At 57.1% G+C, this 22,313-nt stretch overlaps 2 protein-coding genes and 1 pseudogene across 2 annotated transcripts, besides 7 other annotated features; all 3 read left to right on the forward strand.

Moving 5' to 3' along the window:
• Nucleotides 1–22,313: a sequence feature (areas not merged during assembly with more than two copies in the genome that could not be assigned to a particular haplotype).
• Tc00.1047053504313.10 (trans-sialidase, putative) lies at nt 2,100–4,964 on the forward strand (the record flags this gene model as incomplete). The annotated part of the gene is made up of 1 exon (XM_805481.1): nt 2,100–4,964. One exon carries the CDS (start codon nt 2,100–2,102, stop codon nt 4,962–4,964), a length of 2,865 nt encoding a protein of 954 aa, XP_810574.1.
• Nucleotides 5,167–5,276: a sequence feature (T-rich).
• Nucleotides 5,834–5,861: a sequence feature (AT_rich).
• Nucleotides 5,974–6,008: a microsatellite.
• Nucleotides 6,040–6,069: a sequence feature (AT_rich).
• Tc00.1047053504313.30 (dispersed gene family protein 1 (DGF-1), putative) lies at nt 7,759–18,102 on the forward strand (the record flags this gene model as incomplete). The annotated part of the gene is made up of 1 exon (XM_805482.1): nt 7,759–18,102. The coding sequence occupies one exon, from the start codon at nt 7,759–7,761 to the stop codon at nt 18,100–18,102; it is 10,344 nt and encodes a 3,447-aa protein (XP_810575.1).
• Nucleotides 12,682–12,725: a microsatellite.
• Nucleotides 18,993–19,434: a mobile genetic element.
• Nucleotides 19,932–22,313, forward strand: Tc00.1047053504313.40 (annotated as a pseudogene).

A 22,313-nucleotide genomic window follows, 5' to 3' on the forward strand; every position in this document is an offset into this window, starting at 1 on the left:
GTGGAGAAGACGGTTTCTGCACTTGCAGCTAACTCCTTAATTCCCATCCTGAAATGGAAGCACGACGTTGTGTGGTGCCATGATAGGAACCATCGTTACGTTGGGCCCCTTTTGTATTTTATGATCCGCTGGGGCTGCTGAATGGAATAAATCCATTTCCACACCGCCCTTGGCTTATTTATTGGTGTCTTATTGTGAGTGAATGTCGAGCGCAGTGTGCTTGGTGCCCTTTCTCCCTGCGGAGAAAGACTCAGTAGAGGTTGTGCTCGACTGTTGCCCTCAATTCATTTTTTTTTTTGTACTTCAGTGCTCTGAAATCGCGACACAAATTTTTATTTTATGAGGCGCTTATTAGGGAGTGCAGGAGCCGCAGTGTATGCTGTTTCCTTGTGGATGGGCACTGTTTCTGTGCGATTATCCGCCTACAAAGCCAAAGGCATGCTTTACCGGATGATTGTCCTTATGTGGCTGTTTCATTTCTTGCTTGCCGTGGCCGATTGAGTGGTGAAAGTTTAACCAGTGCGGCGGGGTTTCATGAAGGATTCATGACGAGAATGGATTTGACACAGAGGAATGTTTTGTCTGGACAAGTTCAATTCGTACATGGCCGTTTTCTATGAAGACTTTTAAAAAAGGTCCATGCTGGAGTGGCCTTTTCATTACGGGCTTTATGATTGTATTGGTGGTGCGTGTTTCTGAGCTTGCTCCTAATACTCTGTTAAAGGATTATCGGGTGCGGGTATTCCTTTTGAACATCGGGGTGCATTTGTGAATGAGGGTCTTTTATTGACGCGACACAAGGGCGCAGAGCAGGTGTCGGTGACTTATAAAAGGGGTTTTCAGGACTTTGTTTGAGCATTTTATTTGTGTGGGTGACATAAAGAGGAGACAGAAATACATAAGCAAGGAGGCGGGGCTTCATCACGAAACAGACGGAACGGAAGGAATCCGTCAACGCATCGCGCTGCTTTTTTATTTTATCGTTTGTGGATTGGCTTTGTTTATGTGGAAGGGGGTACGTGCGAGCGGCAACTGCGCACCAGTGTGGATGTGATGGTGGTGAGGGAAACGGCATTTCTTTCCGGGATCACGGGTGAAAACGTGCTTTCGCGGTGCTGTGGGCATGGATGACTGACGAGGGGGAACGGATGTGATGAGTTTGGGTGCACACATTCGTAGGGAAAGACTGCCATGCTTTTTTTTGTGGGAGTTTATCCGTTGTTGTTTCCCTTTGATTAGGAGGGCGACAACGCTCTGCGACAACAATCTTCATTCATGCGAGGATCCATTCCCAATGGTGCTGATGGAAGCGTAATGCGGCCAGACGATAACAATCAAGAGGGCCGTGAGTGTGGTGCGAGCACCCGAAGGGGAGGCGACATGAACGGAGGTGGGCGGACGGCAGTATCGGAAGCTTTGACGGAAGAGGGTACGTAAAATAAAGGGAGATAAAATGAGGTTGGCGGTGCTGCTGTGCGATGTGCGAGGGAAGAAGAAAAACAAGTGATTTCTGACATGTCGGTGGGTGTGCCACGGCCATCAATGAGCTCTCAGGGAGAGGGAAAGGAGGGAAGGAGGACGGAGACTGTGCGCACCGACTGCGGCGTGTGGTGCCACAGGATGCAATTGCCATTGTGAAGGGTGCAACGGCCGTCATGCGTTTAGCAGAGCGTCATCTGCAACTTTTTGCCTGCAGAGCCTGCAGGTGCTGCGAGGAGGTGCAGGCGACCTCTCACTATTGGGCTACTGAGGCCGTTTTCTCTCTCTGCTCGGCGGGAGAAGCAACTCTTTTTGCACGTGACGTGCTGGTCCGCATCGATGCTCTCCACGGGGTGTCACGCCGCCGTGCCGTTGCAGTGCAACTCTCTTTTTCCTCACTCCACACGTGGCCCCCCGTCGCTTGCCTTATTTGCAGAGCCATGGCCTGCGGTCCCCCATTGGGAGGCTGCTCACTTTTTCCCCTAATTTCTGTGTGCGTGCTGTTGAGGGGTGCTGTAGAATATTGACTGGTTGGATGGTGATTTTGTGTTTCGCTGTGAGTGGTTCAGGTGTGTACTGCTGTTGTGCTGCCTTTCTGCTTCTGTTCTCTGTTGCTCCTTATGAAGAAGGAAGTTACTACCAAACGCGAATCGCTACTGTGGAATTCGAAGGCTCTGAAAGGACCAACAACTGCACACACACCGCCCACACATATTTGTATGCTCTCACGTGTTGCTGCAGTGAAGGCACCCCGCACACACAACCGTCGCCGCGTGACCGGATCCCACGGAAGGAGGAGGGAAGGAAGAGAGAGTGAGCCGCGGAGGCCCCACATGTCCCGGCGTGTGTTTGCTTCTGCGGTGCTGCTCCTCCTTTTCGCGTTGACGTGCGCCGCCGTGGGGCCTGTGCAGGCCCAAAGCTTTGGAACGAGAGTGTGCGATTCCTATGGAGGACGCAGTTCTGAGCAGTCGCCAGGGGAGTATCGAGCCGCAAACACAGCGGCCGCTGGCCACATTTTCCGCAATCCCCATCTTGTGAATGTGGACGGGATGCTTCTGGTCATTGCTGGAGCTCAGTTCAATGAATCTGCGGGGAGCGGGAGTGCGTCCATGCAGTTGATGGCACGGATCAGCAATGATGATGGGGTGAATTGGAGTCCGTACTCGAGACCTGGAGATCTTGACGCTTTTGCTGCACGCCTTCACCAGATGTTGTTTACCACGCCTTTCATACTCTTCGGACCGCTTTTTGCATTTGTGGAGGGCTACGACTTACGGAACGGAGCCATAATTCGGTTTACCGATGGGCGGGGAGTAAGTGGTGTGGAGTCTGTTATCCATTTTCTGGGGACGGAGCCCGGACGAAGCGGAGGTTTGTCGATGAGTTCCGTCTCTATGAGCGTTCGCCTTCCTTATCTCTATCAACCCGGTGACATGATTGGCTTCCTCAACGATGCCAGTACTCCCATCACGAAAATGACGGATGGCACGCTCGTGTTTCCCGTGCAGTTTCTGACAATGGGAGGGAGCACTGCGTCCACAGTCATGTACTGGAATTCCGGTCAACAGCACTGGACCTTTGCGAACAGCGCGACACATGCGGGCTGCACCAACCCCAGTATACTTGAATGGGAGGCTGGGAAAATTATCATGATCACCTCATGTGAGTGCGGCCGCAGAAGAGTGTACGAGTCGACTGACAAGAGGAAAACGTGGACGGAGGCTCTGGGGACGCTCTCGCGCGTGTGGAGCAACTCATTGGCAGGTCTTGGGCTCCACATTCAGAGTGGATTCATCACTGCAACGATTGGCAGAAAGAAGGTGATCCTCCTCACCCAGCTGGAATATTTCGAGGACAACCAGAAGAGCGAGATTCACCTGTGGCTAACGGACACGAACCGCATTTACCACGTTGGCCTGTTACCCACTGGGTATGGCGCGACCTCCAGCTCCCTGTTGTACGCGAATGATAAGCTGTATTGTTTGTACGAGGCCAGTGGTGGAAGCAACTCTGGAGCCTTCTTCCTGGATCTGACGCTTGAGCTGCAGAAGATAAGGCATGCGCTGTCTACCTGGGCCGCAACGGACAATGCCTTGTCGAGACAATGCAGCTCAATTGCCTCAGACGCCGCGCTGTCAAGATGGGGCTGTTCTGTTCCTTTCCCCACGGCTGGGCTTGTGGGCCATTTGGCCGATAGGCTCCGTGGGGACAAGTGGGAGGACGAGTACCTCGGGGTGAATGCCGTTGTGAGGGGTGCGACGAAAAAGGCTCCCAGTGGGTGGACGTTCGAAGGGCAAGGCGCGGGGGCCGAGTGGCCTGTGGACAAGCAGTGGCCGACCAGACCGCTCCACTTTGCAAACTATGGGTTTACTCTTGCGGCAACGGTGTCGATCCACGAGGTGCCGAAGGGCATCACTCCCCTGATGGGCCTGAAGAGAATGGGGAAGACAACACTCCTGGGACTGTCGTACAATAATAATATGGAGTGGAGCGTGGTGAATGACTTGTTCCCGAAGTGTTTTACCGCATGGGAGCTGGACAAGACGTATCACGTGGTGCTCAAAATGCATGACGGTATGGGCTCCGTGTACGTTGACGGGACTCTCCTTTGGAATAGGAGTCTGAAAAATTCGTTCAATGGAGGGCTGGACACGGTCTCGCACTTTTACTTTGGCGCGTACGATGAGCAGTTGAGCAGCGGAAAAATCCATGCGACGGTGGCGAACGTCTTTCTGTACAACCGCCCGTTGAATGAAACTGAGATTGGTGCCCTCAACGCGAGTAAAGTCACCATTCCACCTCCGGAAAGGAAGCCGGTGCCGGCGAAAGCGTTGACAACTACTTCCCCGCCCGTTGAACCTTTGACCACTTCGGTTACCACAGAGATGCAGCCAACTGTGCCGTCGCCTGCTACTGCCGGACCACAGCCGACGGAACAGGCAACTTTGAACGGGAGCAGTGTTCCGAGTGGTGGCGCTCCATCCACACCAGAGGAGCTCAATGCCGCGACATCCACACCAGAGGAGCTCAATGCCGCGACATCCACGCCAGAGGAGCTCAATGCCGCGACATCCTCAGCAAGGGAGGGAACTGCAGACCAGCTGGCATCTGCCACATCTTCCGATGGACATGAAGCTGTGGCATCTGTTACATCTTCAGGCGCCGCCAGTACTGATGTTGGTGCTTCCTCATCTGATGATGCACAAACGGTGGGGACGGAAGGTGGAGATATGATGCAGGCAGATCAACCAACCCAATTCTCTGTGGGCACCCCCGACGCAGCAAATGCAGCAACACATAACGCTGAAGGCAAGGGACAAGATGGGCTCCATCCACAGGTCAAGGAAGCAGAGGCGGCGACACTCAGCAGCAGCCTTTTAAATTCGTCGCAGTGGGATAACAGCGTTGCTGGCACTATGCGTGAGAGCGGACTGCTGCCGCTGCTTCTTCTGCTGTTGGGGTTGTGGGGGTTTGCGGCTGCGTGAGGAGTGTGCGACCTCAGTGTGGGACACTTGCGCCCTTCCCTGCACCGACACACACACCGCTAGGAATAAATTTTACTCCGCAGAGAATAATTTGTTTTTGTTTCCTCTTAATTTTTTCTATTTTTCCCTTGCTACTTTAGGGCAACCACCATGAACGTTTTTTTTCCGGCTTAAAAATTTTTTTTTTCTGTTCGGAGTATAATTTTTAATGTTTTTTTTTAATGTTTGTTTTTAATTATTTTTGTTTGCTTTAAAATTTTTATTTCTATTTTTTCTTTTTTGCTCCACTCTTCCCTTCTTTTTTTGCTTTTTGGGGGCAATCACTATGGAATTTCTTTTTCTTTTCTACTCTTCCCTCTTTAATTGTTTGTTGCTGCACTCTTCCTGTGAGGGGTGCCGTGTGTTTCCCGCCCAACTGCTCCACTCGCACACCCACCGACACGCTCATGACGACGGCCCTGTGCGCCTCGCCTGCTGCACGCATGAGGAGGGGCCGCGACGAACGGCGCGCTGAGGGAGCCGTGACGTGTGGGCGTGCGACGAGGGCCTGTGGGGCGGAGCACATATTTCTTCCCTCTTGTTTTGCTTTTCTTTTGCGGCCAGGGCGGGCAGACACCCGCAGCGCCACACACACAGCCACACCCTGCCGCCGTGTTTTTAAGATTTTTTTGCTGCGCTCACTCCCCCGATGGAGAGACGCGACCCCCTTCATGTCTGCGTGCTTCTCTCAGTTCCCACACACGAGTGACTGTGCTCTGCGGGCCGCACTCACGCGCCGATGAGAGGGCTGAGGGGAGCAGCAACACGCAGATGACCCCATGGAATATAAACGATGTGCGGACACATGGAGGGTCGGACGGCTGAAATACATTTAAATATATTTTTAATCTTATTTTTCGGACAAAATATGCAGACAATTTCTGGAGCTAGATGGTAGTTGGGTGCTTTTTTTTGTGTTTTTTTCTTTTCCTTTTTAATTATTTGTGTGTAGGCGTAGTAGAGGACGACATTTTCTTTTTTTTTTCTCTTTTTTTTTTCTTTTTTCCAAAGTGTGTGGTGTGGAAGGGCGAAGATGAATTTTTATTTATTTTTGTTAATTTTTAATGAATGGCCGCTGCTTTTTCTGCAGTGCAATATCATGAGCTTGAGCAGTCTTTTTCTACTTATTTCTGCCATGCACCTCCGCCGTACAATTTTTTTGTGTGTGCGTCCCTTCACATGCTCTGCTCCTGTTTTTACTTCTTTGCTTCGTGTGTCTGCAGGCACACACAACAAGATGCACATTGCAGTGGATTTGGATGCTTTTTTTTTAGCGTGTGCTGGCGGTTGCGGGTGGCTGCTGCTTCCTTTAGTGGGCATGAAGGGAAGGAGGAGAGGGAGTGCACCGCGAGTCACCTTTCCTGCGGGTGTGATGCACCACCTACGACTGCTTTGAGTTGGGCACCAAGTCTCATTGTGGGTGTAATGGCTGGAAATTTTGTTGCCACGTCATGGCTGGGTGAGGAATTGCTTCTGCGTGCGGCTCTTTGTGTGATTGCTAGCTCCGTGTGCGTTGTGTGCCGGCAGCGGGCTGTGGCCGTATCTTGTTGGTCGTGGGATTGAACTGGAGGCGGTGGTGGTGTGTCTCCTCTTGTCCATTGTGGGTGATTGCTGGCGGTGTGTGCGTTTTTTGTGCGGACGCTGTCTTGCATTTTATGCACGCGGTGGGACACGACCTATGTGGAAGGCCTCATCCTCCTTGTGCATATACCGATGGCGCCGCGATGATGTGTGTGTGTGTTCTTGCCCGCATTGTTGTGCGCTTGGCTGTTGTCTTGTTGTTGTGTTGTTTTTTAACCAGAGGCAGGAATGAAACAGACGGTTCTGTCGGCATGTCTCCCTTCCTCCTTTTTTCTAAAAAGTATGATGGCTGAGGGTTTGGATAAGGTGCTCTGTGCAGTCCCCTTTTGTTTGGTCATGGCGGCTGCAATGGGACTCTGCGGCTGCGTGTTCGTCGCGATTGTCGCATCTCCCGCTGTTGCTCCCTTGTTGTGTTGGTGGGGGAGGAGGCGGGCGACGGCGTTGTTGGAGTGGCGCCCCAGTTTGAGGAGGAAGGCACCGACCGCACAATTAATCCGGGTTCTTGTCCCCCGTGTCTGAGTGCCGCCACTGTACCTCTTCATTCGTCCTTCTTGTGTGTGCTGTTTACGCGTATGGTGACGCTGTTTGTTGTGCAATGCCGACCCAAGTGAGGGAGAAAAGACGCTTTTTCTGCTGGCGAACGGCGAGTCCTCCACCCCTCTTCCACGTCACCATTTCATCCTTGGACGCGCTCGATGGCCGCCGGTTGTAACGCTGCCACGTGGTCTGTCCCGGCCCTTGTGTGTCTTTCACGGCATCAGGACTGCTCTGTGGTAGAGGCATTTGGTAAAAGGAGCGGTGCCAATGGCCATTTTACTTTTTGCCGGGATCCTGCCACTCTGCATGGTTGTTGTTTGAGGCTGCGTGGGCGGGTGGAGGGCGATGGTGTCACTGGCGTGATTGTGTCTGTGCTTTTTTGTGTCGGTGTTTGTGCTTTGGTGGGGACTGTCTGTGACCGGATGCCTCTGTGTGTCACTGTGTTTATTTGCTGTTGCTCTGCTTCCTTCTTCTCCTCTGACCGTGCAGTTAAGTGTAATTTGGCTTCGCCAGCACGACTATCGTTTCAAGGTGTTAGGGATTAATTGCTGTAGGATTAGAAGTAGTAGGGATACGATCTGGCGGATCGTATCACTAGATTTGCCATCTGTAGAAAGGGATTCATTAGGCGGGAGTTATGGTCGACGCGTCTAGTGCGACACAACACGACAGCCCTGTTGGTACCTGTTTGTGTCTGTGGATGCGGTCTTCGGTGGGTGCGCGTCCGCGCAGCCGGCATCGTGTACGGCACATGGCCATTACGGCTGTGCGTGCGGCGCTTCTTTTTGTGTTGGCGCTGGTTGCGGCGGCGGCGTGTATGCCCGCGGTGCATGCGGTGGTGTTGCGACTGCGGGGCGGCACGGTGGACAGAGCCATCACGGTTGGCCGCGCCGTGGACACGGTGCTGCTGGACGGCGTGTGCATCACGAACGGCGTGGCTGTGGTGTTTGACGTGCCGGCGATGCTTCCCGGCGCGCTGCGCATCGAACTAAAGGACTGCGTGTGCGACGGCGGCGCGCAGATCTACGTGCGGGGCTACAGCGGTGAGCCGGCGAGTGACCGGAGCCTGGAGGTGAGCGTGAGCGGGCTGTCCGGGAGCTACTGCTCGCTCGTGTTTGAGCACAACCTGCCGGCACACACGAACGTGACGGTCCGTGACTCGACGATTATTACGCCGGGGCCGATGCGCTACTCGCAGCTGAGCGGGCTGACGGACGTGGTGGCGTCGCCGCTTGTGCTGCACGCGACGTCGCTGTTGCAGACGCAGCTGCGTGTGAGCAACACTGTGCTGAGGTCGTTGCACGCGGGCGGGTCGGCGGTGCACGTTGGCGGCGGCGTGGACCTGCTGTCGAGCGCTGTGGTGCTTGACGGCGTGTCGCTTGAGGCGTCGGGCGGTCCGACCGCGTCCGCGATGCATGTGGCGTCCTCTTCGCGTCTCAGTCTGCGGAGCCACTCGGTGTTCTCCGTGACGAACGTGTCGGTAGTGAGCCGTGGCGGCGGCATTGTGCTTGGCGAGCGCCTCGCGGTGGTTGATTCGGTGCTGCGCTTCGTGGGCGTCGAGGGGTCTGTTGCGTCGTCGCTGGTGCGCTGCGACGGTGGAACGATCCATGCCGGCGGGTGGCTGGACCTGCAGGACGTGTGGGCGGTGGGCGAGGCGTCGTCTGTGGCGTCGCTGTCGGGGGTGACGCTGAGCGGCGGCACCGTGTCGATTGCGCGCTGCGCTGCCACTGGCGCTACGCTTGTCTCCGGGCCGACGATCACGAGCGGTGCCGTGTCGGTGCAGTGCAACCGTGCCGGCGGCCGGGTGCTGCGGAGCAGCGGCGACTACCGCATGGCCGGCCTGCCCTCCGTGAGCGTGGTGCCTTGCGACGGCTGTGCGGCCGCGCTGGCGTGCTTTGATGGACTGACGGCGTCGTTCTCTGACTGCGTGTGCAGCTGCCTTGCCGGCGGTGTGGGCGAGGCGTGCCTGCCGTTCGACGTGCCGCCTGCGAGGGCCGGCGGTGGTGGCGGTGCGCAGGACTGCGTGATTGGCGTGACGCTGACGGAGTCGGTGACGGTTGGCGGCGGGCGTGCGACGGCGTGCTTCGACTCGGTGGTGTTCAGTGGGCCGATCACTGTGGCGGTGGACCTGCGCTCGATGGACGCGTTTGCTTACGCGCTGAACGTGACGCTGCGCCACTGCGTGCTTGTGGGCGGCGCGCAGCTGCGGATTGGTGGCCTCAGCGAGAGCACGGCGCACCTGGTGCCGCACGCCCTCGTCAACATGACAAATGTGACGTCGCTGGAGGGCACGATTGTGCTGCAGGGCGCGATGCCGCCGCACTCGAGTGTGCTGCTGGCGAACTCAACACTGCGCGCGACGGTTGGCGGGTCGCAGTACGTGCCGACGACCATTGGCCACGAGGGATCCCGGTACGGCCCCGCGCTTGTCCTGGACGGCGTCCGGCTTCTGTCGACGCGGTTTGTCATGACGCGGTCGATCCTGGTGTGTGGCGGGGGCTCGTGCGCTGCGATACTTGTGGAGCACGGCCTTGGCGCCAACCTGTCCAGCGTCTTCTACATGGACAACTGCGTCGTTATTTCGCGGGCGCACGTGATGTACGCTTTTTGGTCGGACCTCCGTGTCAGCGGCGGCTCCGTGTTCTCCATACAGAACAGCTCGTGGAGTGTGCCGAGCATTGGCTTCTACGAAGGCGCGTGTGTGTTTGAGGACGTTGCGGTGGTTGGCGGCAGCGTGCTGCAGATTGTGTCCAGCACGTTCCGTCTTGGCTTCGCCATGCTCATGGCAAACACGCTGACCGTGACTGGCGGCAGCTGGCTGGTGCACCGCGACAACGAGTTCCGCGCCGCCTACGTTGTGTACGTGGCCAATGAGAACGGCGTGGCGTTTCGCGGTCGGAGTGTGTGGTCGATACTTTACAACAACTTCACTTATGGCTCGTACTCGTCAACCATTGCACACATGACAAGCAACTGGTCACCACCATCCGACGCGCGCCCGACCATATACGGCGTGTGCAACGAGGCAAGGGGCTCTCCTGTGACGGATTACCAAGACGACCTCAATATTGGAGTGCCCGTGACGGTGCTGGACTGTGGCACGTGCACCGTGGATGCCGTGTGCTTTGCTGCGAGGACGAGCAGCATCAGCGGCTGTGAGTGTGAGTGCGCTGCTGGCGGCTACGGTGACACGTGTCTGCCGGCTGCTGTTCCGGACGGCCTTGGGCCGCTCCCGCTCCCCGATGCGAAGGACACGGAGGTCCGCTGCGTGCACGGTGGCAGCATCAGCTCCGTGTACGATCCTGATCCCGGTGTGCGTGGTCTGTGCTTTGTCAACGTGACCTTCACCGCCGCGATTGTGCTTGAACTGTCACATTTTGACGTACCGCAGCAGACACTCAACATCACGCTGCTGCATTGCGTCCTCATGGGCCTGTTGATCAAGGGGAGTGGTGCGAGGGTGCACGTGAACGTGGCATCGTCGTTGCTGGATTCTGGTGCATTGGAGTTCAGGGGTGATTTTGGTACGGGCTCCCAGATACTGGTGGCTAGCAGTACGCTTGTGACGACGTCGAGCCACGCTGTTGCCTTTTTGGATTTTTCTTTTGGTGCAAACTCGACGCTGCTGCTGCTTGACAACAACATCGAGGGGAATAGGCACGCAGTCTATTTCATCAATGCTGTTGTTGTTGATTGTGGCGGGATCGTTGTGAAGGGAAATACGCTGAGGACAACGGATAATAACGGTGCGGAATCAGCCGTTTGCGTTCATGCTGTTGATGTGAAGAACGGCGGCTACTTTGACGTTGAGAACAACACGATGAGCGCGGTCGTAGGCGTTTGGTTTGTGAAGAGGGCCACTGTGAGCTCCGCGGGGCTGCTGCGAGTGGCGGACTGCACTTTCGCTTACAGGACGGAATTTTTTGATCCCGCGCTGGTGTATTTATCGAACTCCCTCATCCTTCAGGGTGGAGCGCAGTGGCGTGTGGAGGGCAACAACGTGAGTGCAGCCTCCTTATTAATTGTGCCACGTCCCCAGCATAAAATTCATTTGTCAGGCAGCGGCACCACAGCGGCACTTGCACACAACCGTCAGGTGAACTTGAGGGCTTCCTTTGTCAATATTTTCCCATCGAGCATTGTCGTGACGTCATCCGCGCGGTTGGTCGTTGGGTGCAACTTGCAGGGCGGTGAGGAGGTGTCGTACGACGACGTGTTTCCGGAGGATGTGGTGGTGTTCAGGTGTGGCACATGCAACGACGACGCGGCGTGCTACATGCCCGGGACGGAGTCGGTGGATCGCGGCTCGTGCTCGTGCAGCTGCAAGGACGGATGGCATGGCGCGTCTTGCCTTCCCTTCGAGGTGCCCGACACGGTTGTGCCGCCCTTGCCGGAGAGAGCCGTGGACGGCGACACGAGCTGCGTGGTGAACCAGACGCTGACGAGCCTCACGCTGAACATGTGGAAGGCGTACCACTGCTACGTGGGCGTGACATTCAGCGGCGTGGGTGCTGCGCTGGCGTTTTCCTTTGAAAGTATGCCGCTGCATCTCCCCATCAACATCACGCTGACTGGGTGCACATTTCGTGATGGAGCCGCGCTGCGGTTTTTTGGGGGTGCTGAGGCGGCGGAGTCAGCCGGCGTCCTGATCCGCGTGAGCCAGGCGGTGATGCGGTCCTCCGTTGTTGTGTTTGCACTTGCCCTCCCGCAGCACTGCGACATTGCCGTCACGGAGGTTGACGTGGTGCAGTCTTCCGCGGTCAACTTACCAGGCACTGTGAGAAAGACGCTGAGCGTGGTGACGCTGAGGAGCGTCGTGCTGAGTGCGTCCTCGCTGTTGGTCAGCAACGTCAATGTGCATGCATCGAAGCGTGGCGGGTTTGGTTTGTACTCGACCGGGACGCTGACGCTGGTGGGCGGCAGCTCGCTGTACGTGCGGTACTGCAGCTTTGATGGATACTCGCACATGTTTTACGTGTACAGACTCAGTGTGAGTGACCACTCCGTTTTTGCACTGCTCGACAATACAATGGCCTCCGGAACAAGCCTCCTGTATCAGTGCCTAGACTTCAGCGTGTCGGATCACAGCGTGTTGCGCGTGGTGGGGAACAGTGGTTCCGTGTCCTACGCCATCTTTGCAGAAGGATCGTGGACCGTCCAGCGGTCAAGCTGGTTGGATTGGCGCGACAACGACGTGGGATTGGGTGCGGTTTTCAAGGTATGGGATTCCGCTTTTGTGAGCATTGACAGCAGCAGCGTGGTGACGCTGACGGGCTGCAAGATGGGCTCGACTGGTTTTTCGGTGCCTTTGCTGAAGCGGGTTGGGGCCGGCTACCGGTTTGTTGCTGGGTGCCTGACGGTCGCGGGACGGGAGGTGACGACGGCGGCGGAGCTGGAGTTGAACGGCATCATCAACGTGACGACGGTTGCTGCGTGCGGGGAGTGCACGAAGGACGGCGACTGCTTTGCACCGCTGACGACGGCGGTCGTTGACTGCGAGTGCCAGTGCGCTGCTGGGGGACACGGCGATGTGTGTGTCCCGGCGCCTGTGCCTGCTGGTCCGCCACCGCCACCGCCGTCGCCGTCAACACCACCACCACCGCCGATTGGTGAGTGCATCAGCGACATGGTGTACCCCGAGGTTGCGCAGTCTGTGGGCGGCGGGCTGTCGTGGCTGTGCTACCGCAATGTGACGTTCAGCGGGGGCGGCATGAGCCTGACGGTGCTGGTTGGGGCGATGACGGGCGACGTGGCGCATGTCACGTTCGATGGATGCACGTGGAGGGACGGTGCCGTGCTGGTGCTGTTGGGCAACGCGTACGCCGCTGTTGGGTCGCTGAACATAGTCGTCACCGACAACAATTTTATTGACGCGCTGCTCATCCCGGAGGGTGGGTTTCCACCGCACACGAACATCACGATCAGCGGGAACCGCTTCACTGTCACGAGGCTGATCCCTCGGTCGGGTTTGGACATTAGGAGGCCGTCGTGTGTTGCGATGAATGGACTGGCGATCAGCAACGACTCCGCGGTGGTGCTCAGTGGCAACGTGTTTCAGAGCGTGACGGCATCGTCAAGCGCCATTCACGTTGTCAGATCTGCGCTGAGCGTGTCGTGGCACTCCGTGTTTGCGGTGGTGGGCAACACGTTTCGTATGGATGGCGGAGACAGTACGCTGATGCATCTTGAAGGGTCTAGACACTCCTCATCGCTGAAGGTGCTGAACAACTCTGCCGTGGTGATCCGAGGCAACGTTGTGACGAGGCTGGTGAAGTACTTCATGCACATTTTGTCGGCCTTAATTGTGGAGTCTTTTTCGGCGGTTGTGTTTCAGGGCAACGACATGCAGGGAAGCTCGGTTGTGTTTTATTCATCCTTTGCTTCCAACATCTACTACCACTCCTGGCTGCAGCTGAGCGGCAACCTCTGCCGCGCATCACCATTGGATGCGTTTGCTTTTCTTCTCCCCAAAGTGAATCTCCGCGACTCCACGGTGTCTGTTTCCGGCAACCGATTCATGTCCAACACGGTCGTGCCGACAGTACTGCTGATATCCTCAGTTTCCAGCGATCTCACAAACGGAGCGATTGTGGCTGCTTGCAACACTGTGAACGGCGGAGAGGAAGCAAACTACGCCATTCCGTCCGTGTACAACGCCACAATTCTGACCTGCAGCGACCAATGCGCCCTTGCGGCGTCGTGCTTCCCCGCGTACACGACGACGGCCTCGAGTGATGTCTGCGCCTGCACGTGCGCTGAGGGCGGCCACGGCGATGCGTGCCTGCCCGTTGCTGTCCCCGAGCCGCCGAGCACCGACGGCGCCGACTTGTGCGTGCGAGACGTGCGTGTGGATGTGGAGGTGAGTGCCGGTCTCGGGACGTCGGTGGCGTGCTACGTTGGCGTGACCTTTGCGGCGGACGTCGTGGTGGACGTGGGCTTGATGTCGGGGAGCGTGCGCAACGTGACGCTGGCGAACTGCGCGTTTGTGGACGGAGCGAGCCTGTACGTTGTTGGGTGGCGGTCCGACCCGCCTGCTGGACACCGCGCCGATGTGTTGATCAGCGGGCTTGAGTCGCGCTCTGGCGGCGGCGTGCTGGTGGCGAACCGATTTCCGCCGGGCTCGCGCGTCACTGTGGTGGACTCGGTGCTGATTGCGGAGAGGCGTGTTGCGTACCGCGGCGCCTACGGCCTTGGCGATGCCTCCGCGTGCCTTGTGTTGCACAGCGTGAATCTGGCGGGGAGCGTGCTGACCATTGCGCGCTCGCAGGTGGCGGCTGTGTTCCGCGACGCTGTTGGCGTGTTGGTTGTTGGCGGCGTGGCGCTGTCGTCGCGCGGTGCGCTGTACGTGGACGGGCTGTTGGTGCAGACGGCGCGGGGGCTGTGCGTGTCGGTGGAGGGCGGTGTTGCGGCCAGTGGCGGCTCCGTGGTGGCGTTTGTTGACAGCGACTTCCTGCTGTGCAAGCACGCGGTGTCTGTGCGTGGGGCTGTGAGCGTGTCGGGCTCCGCCGTGGTGCTTGTGCGGAGCGACTTTGTGTTGACGGAGGACTACGCGGTAGCGTTTTATTCGACGGTGAGCCTGGCCGACGGGTCGATGCTGCTGGCGAAGGACAACGTGCACGACGGCGTCTCGAGGGAGATGCTCTACGCCGCTGGCGCCGTGACCGCTGTTGGGAGCACGCTGAGCTTCGTGCGCAACCGAGCGCTGCTTCCGCGGATGCTGTCGCTGAGCCTGTCGCTTTCGGCTGGGGCGCATGTGAGGGTGGCGTGCAACGACGCTGGTGGCCGTGTCCTGTCGACGGCGGAGGAGTACGCAGCGGCTGGTTTTGGCGACGCTGGGAGCATCGACGTTGTTGGGTGCGGCGCCTGCGACAGGGACACGCACTGCTACGCGCCCCGGACTGCGTCTGCGAGCATGAATAACGGTGTGTGCGTGTGCGCGTGCGGCAGCGACGGGTACGGCGAGGCGTGCGTGCCTGTGGGAGCTCCCGTGCTGCCGCCCGCTGTGGGCACTGCGCCAAGTGTGTTTGTCCGCGAGGGCGTGGCGGTGCAGTCGGTTTTCGTTGTGCCTGCCGGCGCGAGCGAGGTGACGCTGCGCCACGTTGTGCTGGACGGCGTGAGTCCGGTGCTCTACTTGCCGTGGATGGCGCGAGACGGCGTGCGGATCGTTGTGCAGAACGTGTCGCTGCTGAACGGTGCTGTGCTGTACGTGATGGGCGGTAGATCGTTGCGCGGGTCGATGGCGGCGGGGAGCGACGAGAGCGGGCCGGTGGAGCTGTCCGTGTGCGATGTGGAGGCGCTGAACGGTGCGCTTGTGCTGACCGGCACGTATCCCGCGGGGTCCGTGCTGACGGTGACGGACTCCCTGCTGGTTGCCGCGAGGCCGACGCCGCTTTTGTATCTTCCTGGCTCGCAGTCCTCGCCGTACGCACCGGTGCTTGTGCTGTCGGGCCTGCGGCTCGTGCGGTCCGTGCTGGTTGTGTCCGGCGTTGCCCTCGTGACCGTGGTGACTGGTGGGCGGACGGTGGTGGTGGACGGCGCTGTGCTGGAGCTTGTCGGTGGCGGTGTTGCGCTGGACGCGGCTGTGTTCGGCGGCGACTATGCGTTGTACGCGAGTGCGCGCGTGGTTGCGTTGGGAGGCGCTGTGCTGCGCGTGTCGGGGAGCCAGGTGTACGCCGCGCATGGATTGGTGTTTGGCGGCGGTGTGGTGGCCAACGCGTCCGCCGTCGTAGTGAACGAAAACGCCGGTGCGCTGACGGATGGCGCGCTGCTGGAGCTGCGGGGGTCGGCGTGGTTTGCGTTCGGGTCGTGGTTGTCGGTGCGCGGCAACAGCATCAGCGGCAGGCTCCTGTCGGTGCCGTCGTACCCGCGCCGTGCGGAGCTTGTGCAGAGCACGCTGACGCTCCACGGGAACGCCGGCAGCGGGCCCGTCGTGATGGACGGCACCGTTGCGCTTGGGGGAGCCGGCCGAAGGTTCGTCGTGGGGTGCCTGACGCTGAACGGGCAGACGCTGCAGCCGATGGACTACAGGTCCGCCGGCATCATCGGGGAATTCCGCCCCGTGGCGTGTGGCGTGTGCGACGCCGACGTGCGCTGCTTTGCTGCTGCGACGAGGGCGATGTCGGGGTCGTGCGGCTGCCGCTGTGCTGAGGGCGGGTACGGGCGCGACTGCCTGCCGGTGTACCTGCCGCACGTGGACGGGTGCAACCGCACGCTCGCCCCGCCGCCGCTGAGCCACACGGCGACGCTGACGGAGACGCGCAGCCTGACGCCGACGTGGACGCCGAGTCTGAGCGCGACGCACTACAGTCCGACGCAGTACGGGCCGACGGAGATCATTCGGGTGACGGAGACGGCGGCGCTGTCGCCCACGCGGACCCCGACAGCGTCGGTGAGCAGCACGCTGTGGTGGAGCGAGGTGGCGTGCCCGACGCTCGCCGTGACGACGACGGCGGCTGGTGGGAGCCTGACGCAGAAGGACATCCGCGGCGGTGGGAGCGCCGTCCCGACGCGGCTCATGGTGACGCTGCCGCCGCCGTTTCGATGGGCACGCGACCCGCAGCTCGGCACGCACCTGAGCTTCGTGCCTGTGTCGACGGCGCAGCCGCGCGGGTTTGGCGGTCCGTGGGGAGCGATGCTGAGCAACGCGACGTGGGTGCGCAACGCGACGAATCCGTCCACCGTCCTGGAGCTGGCTGTGCCCGTGCACCGCGGTTACTTCATTGCTGCCGACGAGACGATAGTCATTCGCTGCGACGCTGCGGCTGTGTTTGGCGGTTGCAAGGGTGTGCTGCTTGGGTCCTTCACGATCAGGTCTGACACGCTGCCCGCTGCTGCCAGCGCCCTCTCGGCGATCACCGGCGTTGTTGCGGGTGCGACGGCTGTTGCCGTGGTGGTGACCGGCGGGCTGGGCTCCGTCCTGGAGATGCAGGCGCTCGGCGTGTTTGCGATGATGCCATGTGCCTTGGCGCAGGAGCGTGCGAGCACCGTTGCGCTGCCGTACTTCCTGTCGCTGTTCGCTGCCCTTGACCCGCTGTGGATGGCGGTGGACAACGCGCTGCTGGCCGCAGTGTTCGGGTGCGTGCACTGCGGTGTGACGGCGGCCTTCCAGCGGTGGCGCGGCGTGGACGCGGCGACTGCGTGGGCGGCGATGCGCTTCCCGAGCCTGACGTACGTCGTGGCGCACGCGATGCATCTCGGCATCTTCTTCGGCTCCGTTCTTTCACTGGCGATGCCCGGCGCCCGCGTGCAGCACCGCGTGGTTGGTGTCGTTGGCGTGCTGTACGGTGTGGCGTTCCCTGCTGGCGTGTGCTACTTGATTGCCCGCCACGTGGGCGCGAGCTTCACGAGGTACTGGCAGTTTTCGAGGAAGCCGCTGCACGAGCGCCTGCTGTACCCCGTCGGGTATTGGCACCCCGCGGCGCAGCAGCGGATGTACGGCGGCCTGCTGACGAACATGAGGGGCGGCCGCGTTTACTGGTGCGTGTTCCAGCTGTCGGTGCTGTGTGTGGTGGGCCTGATTGCGGCTGTGCACCCGCCCGTGGGAGGCTGCCACGTCCAGTACTTCTGCATGGCGGCTGTGCTGCTTGCGGGTGCGGGCGTGGTTGCCTTCACGAACATGATGTGCTCGTCCTTCCTGACGGTGATGCACGCGACGAGCTTTGTGCTCCTTGCGGCGCTGTGCGTGGTCAGCGCGGCGAACCATCTTGCGCCGAGCGACGGCGGTGCGAGGGCGTACGTGGCTATCGTGCTGCTGCTGACCACTGTGCTGCTTGCGGTCACTGTGTACAGCGTCGTTGTGTGGCACGCGGAGGACCACAACTGGCAGGAGCTGCGCGAGCCGCGGCGTGGTGGGCTGGAGGCGCTGCTGCGCGATGACGAGGAGAGCGACGAGGAGACGCAGAAACTCCACGACATGGCGTCATCGTCGTACGCCTCTGGCACCACCGTTGCGTCGTCGTACCGACCACCCGCATTGCCGTAGCAGCCCATGGCCGGTGACACCCGCTCAGACACTCTGAGCTTGTTCGACCGTGCATCCAGTGCGAGCTGCAGCATTAATTGTGTTCCTCTGGACAGGTGAAGATGCTCCGCTTGACGAAAAAGCTGGCGCAGTTTCTTTCTTTTGGGATGGAAAGGCTCCTCCCCCAATAGCACCGTTACGCGGTGAGAAGACGCAAAGCCCGTTGCAGACGCGGCATAACGTGGATGCGTCTGGCAGGGATCTTCTTTCCATTATTCATAGACTGATTGGGTGATTGATTTGGTGTTTTTATTCTATTTTACCGATTATCGACGACAACGGATTATCGAACTATCACGCCAGCCCGGGGCGGATGCGTAACGGGTGTGTGCGTGTGTTTTGCGCCCGCCGCTGCAGCACCGAGTATGGGAGCTGCTGCTTTCTCTATTTCATATCTGTACTCTGTAATGAGGACATGCTTGACGGTGGTGGCTGGTGTGCGGGCCATAGGATGCATTCAGGAAAACGTTAGAGAAAACAATCGATGAGGCCCTTCTGTGACGCGTCAATTTCTGGAGGTTGTGAGTGTGCGTTGCTGGCTGACATGAGGGAGGACGTGGGGGCCACGGCTGTGCAGCTGCGCGGCCACCCATCGGACTCCGCCCTGACCTCGTCATTGATTGTTGGTTTTTGTTGGTTTGTTTCTATTTTGTTGTGCGGGTGCCTGCAGTGACTCTCCCTCCTGTTGCACGATGACTGTGTGGGAGGGCATGCCTGTCGCTCTTTATACTTCTGATTTTGTGTAGAGCGAACAACAAGAGAAGGAACGAAGAATTATGCGGAATGACGTATTACTTTGCTTGTATATCGATGTATTCTTGTGGGCTATTGTATCATTTCTCTTTTTTTCTAGTAACTTGTGAAGAGAATGATCGCGCGAGAGCTGGCGAAATTAGTATATATACATATACATCCTGATAAACGAATGCACTCCTTTATGATACTTTTCCTATCTTATGAATTCTTGGGGAGAACACGAATTTATTGGGGCATGGAACCGATAGGGGCCAGATATTTTTCTATTTCTCCATTCTACCCGTCCCCTTTTTGTTTCCTACCTCGCGGCGGGGTCTTGTGGTTGGAGGAGTCCAAAGTCCGCCACTTCGTAGGTAATAATATTTCAGATCCTATCTGAGTGCAAAGTCCAAGCGAGGGGTCAAAAGAATATATATATATAATCAGAAAACAACATTGAGGCAATGAACTGCCCTTGCTTTACCTTCTGTTTCCTTCCTGTCGTGTTTGGTTTCTTTGGATAATTTCAGGATCCGTCCAGCGGCCCAGAAGATTATTCTCTTTTTTTTTCTTTACGTTGCTCCGCACATGTCTCAGTGTTTGTTTTGTTGCGGCCACACACGGGTAGTTTGAGTTGCGGATAGTTTTTCTACTTGACGTCGTTTTGTGTTAGGCACTAACACGGGCACGTTCGTCAAGCATCCACTCTCCACAGCATGGCGCCTGGCATTTTGGAGTCATCCCAGATGTAACGCAGGCACCGCCGCCGTGGCACTCATGGCAAGCAAGGTGGAACGCGGGATAGTGAAGGATATTGCGCTGCACTTGTGTCTGCTGCATTAGTTCTGTCGTGGTGGCCTTCAATGTAGAAGAATAGGGATGAACTTTGCACTGTTCCGCGGCTTGGAGGATGATGATTACATGTCGTGTCAGAGTGTCAGTAACACTTCATTTGCATCTTGCGATTCTCAAGAGGATTTGACATCCCTTCCACAGAATGGAAAAGTTTTTTTTTGTTTCTTGTCAATTCCGCCAGTCGTTCTGTGTTGTGGGTCATGAATCGACCCATTCACGTGCAGTTGAAGAACCCCTGTGTTGTGTGGCCGTGCGATTCACATTCTGACGTGGGCTTTGAGATTACGGTGAGCGGGATCATGGTGAAAACTGAGCCTACATTAGAGGCCGGTGCTGAGCTTATGAAGGTTATCGTTATCACCTTCAGTGGGGTTGCCGTGTGTGCAAATGCTGCTAAGGAGCAACCGCAAAAGATTGTGGAAATTGATCATCTCAGTATGCGCATGACCTCCGTGTACAGTTCTGCGGGTATTCTCTGTCGCAAGAACGTTGCTATTGTTTTTGACGGCGTATCCTCGTTGTTTTTTGATGAGGATGCATTGCGGTCTCTCACAAGGTGCGCCGTGAGCCATGGGATCATGAAAGAGGTTCCCGAGTATTGCCGTCCGTTTTATAAGCTGCGTTCATTGAGTTCACGTTGGTCCCACGCCAAAAGTTGTGTCTTCGCTTTTATACGGGACAGGAGGGGGCGTTACAACTTTAATTCGTTGCACCTTCACTTCTACGCCGAAGCCCGCACGTCGTATCTTGCGCTCTTGGATTACTGCCATCGCACACGGGACATTGCGGAAAGGAGGGAGCAATTGGCCGATATTGAGGGTGATATTCGCTATCGTGATGTGGTGTTATTTTTGAGGCGCAAGGTTCAAGAGAGATACTCCACGACGGTACTTGCTGGCAGTACAGGGGCGGGTGTGACACCGCCGCCGACGCTGCCTTCAGATGCTCGTGAATTTGTTGTTGTCTTGTCTCTTCACGTGGACGCGAAAATTACGTGCGTGTGGTTGCCTGCTGAAACAACGGTGTGGCTGCGTGATGTCGCGTTTGTGAAGCGCCACGGGGAGTCCAATTTTTCGGTTGGGAATGTCACATTGGTTGCGGGGGGAAAGTCTCAGCTGCTACGGGCGCCGGATTCCGGGGAACCGTTTTTTTCTCTTCAGCAAACCGAAAGCAATGGCATGACTTTTGTCAGGACGACGTTAGAAGCGTTGCGTTTTATCACCACATCTAATTGGATGCTGCAATTGGTTCAGCCTATCATGGTTGCCATGCCACACGTTCTGCGGGCGATTCCAGAAACAAATTGTAATGCACCGGAGACAAAATTGAGTAATCGATGTGAAAAACCAAAAGTTTTGTTTTCCCATTGATGGATTTTCATGTGGATGATTTGCGGTTTCATTTGAAGCAACTACCCCTGACGCATATGGAGCGAACATCCGGTGACTCACGTGTGGGTCTTTTGATGAAGGAATTGTCTGTGCGTTTTGGCGAGGAAACGGACGTGCTATCACCCATGAAGGTGGAAATGACTGAAGAGGAGGATATTTTGGTGTCTGCGGTGACGTTAAATGTATCGAATGCGCTGTGGGAGTATTTGTACCACGTTCGAACTGAGTGGAACGATGCCCTACTACGGGTTAGTAACATGCCAGGCGTTGTATCAAGAGTGCAGTCAACAACGGGTAGCACACTGATAAAAAAAAGTCTTTCGCAGAGGTGTGTTGTGAGGCTGAATTAAAAGAGGAGTTTAATTCCGCGCTAAAATTACAGCGGACATATCTCTTGGGTGTCGTTATTACTTTTGAACCCTTAAATCTCCGTATGCAGCTGGGAACTATGAATACGTGGAGAGGGGCACAAACGTGTGGTTTTCCTTCGGTGCATGCGAACATATCATCGTTTGAGTTTTCAACAGATCATGTGGAAGGAGGTGTATTGACGGTGACGTGTCCTAGCGGCATTTTATACTCAAAAACAAGTTCAACAAGTGACGCTTCACGTGTGAATGTGTCGATAGGGGTGCTGGAATCAGCATGGAAGGCGTCTTCCACAAGAAATTTATTGCATGTTGATGCTATGCAATTCCATGTATATGGCGATGCGACGCACTGCTCCGCTGAAACGCTTCGGTCTTGGATGCTCTGACATTTGCCCCAATGAAGTGGTTTTACTGCCGCCAGTTGAGTTCAATTCCAACAACCGCACGACCGTATCTTGCGTCCTCTTTGCAGGTCTCAGTGTGTCTTGCGGAGGTCTGTATGCAACGACTCGTTTTTTTTGGAGTTGGATTTGTTGGGAGCTTTGATAAAAAGTTACGCCACCTTTTTTGTGAACAACCTTGTGCCCACAGAAGCCTACCGACCGCTTTTTAGTGGTTTTAGCAATTTGGCCTTCGTCATGTACGCTTCTTCTTGTGCAGTTAAGTTTGGCGGGGGTGAAGCTTTAATGTGCCGAGTGAATATGCCCTCAATAAATGGTGGTGCGGGTGCGCCACTTTTGAATTTTGGTGAACTTCTTCCTGAGCTACGGGAGACATCACCATTGACGTTGATCAACGTTTGTGAAAAGCTTTTAGCGGA

The sequence above is a fragment of the Trypanosoma cruzi genome (genome assembly GCF_000209065.1).
Source record: "Trypanosoma cruzi strain CL Brener chromosome Unknown tcruzi_1047053504313, whole genome shotgun sequence".
In the NCBI taxonomy this organism is placed as follows: domain Eukaryota; phylum Euglenozoa; class Kinetoplastea; order Trypanosomatida; family Trypanosomatidae; genus Trypanosoma; species Trypanosoma cruzi.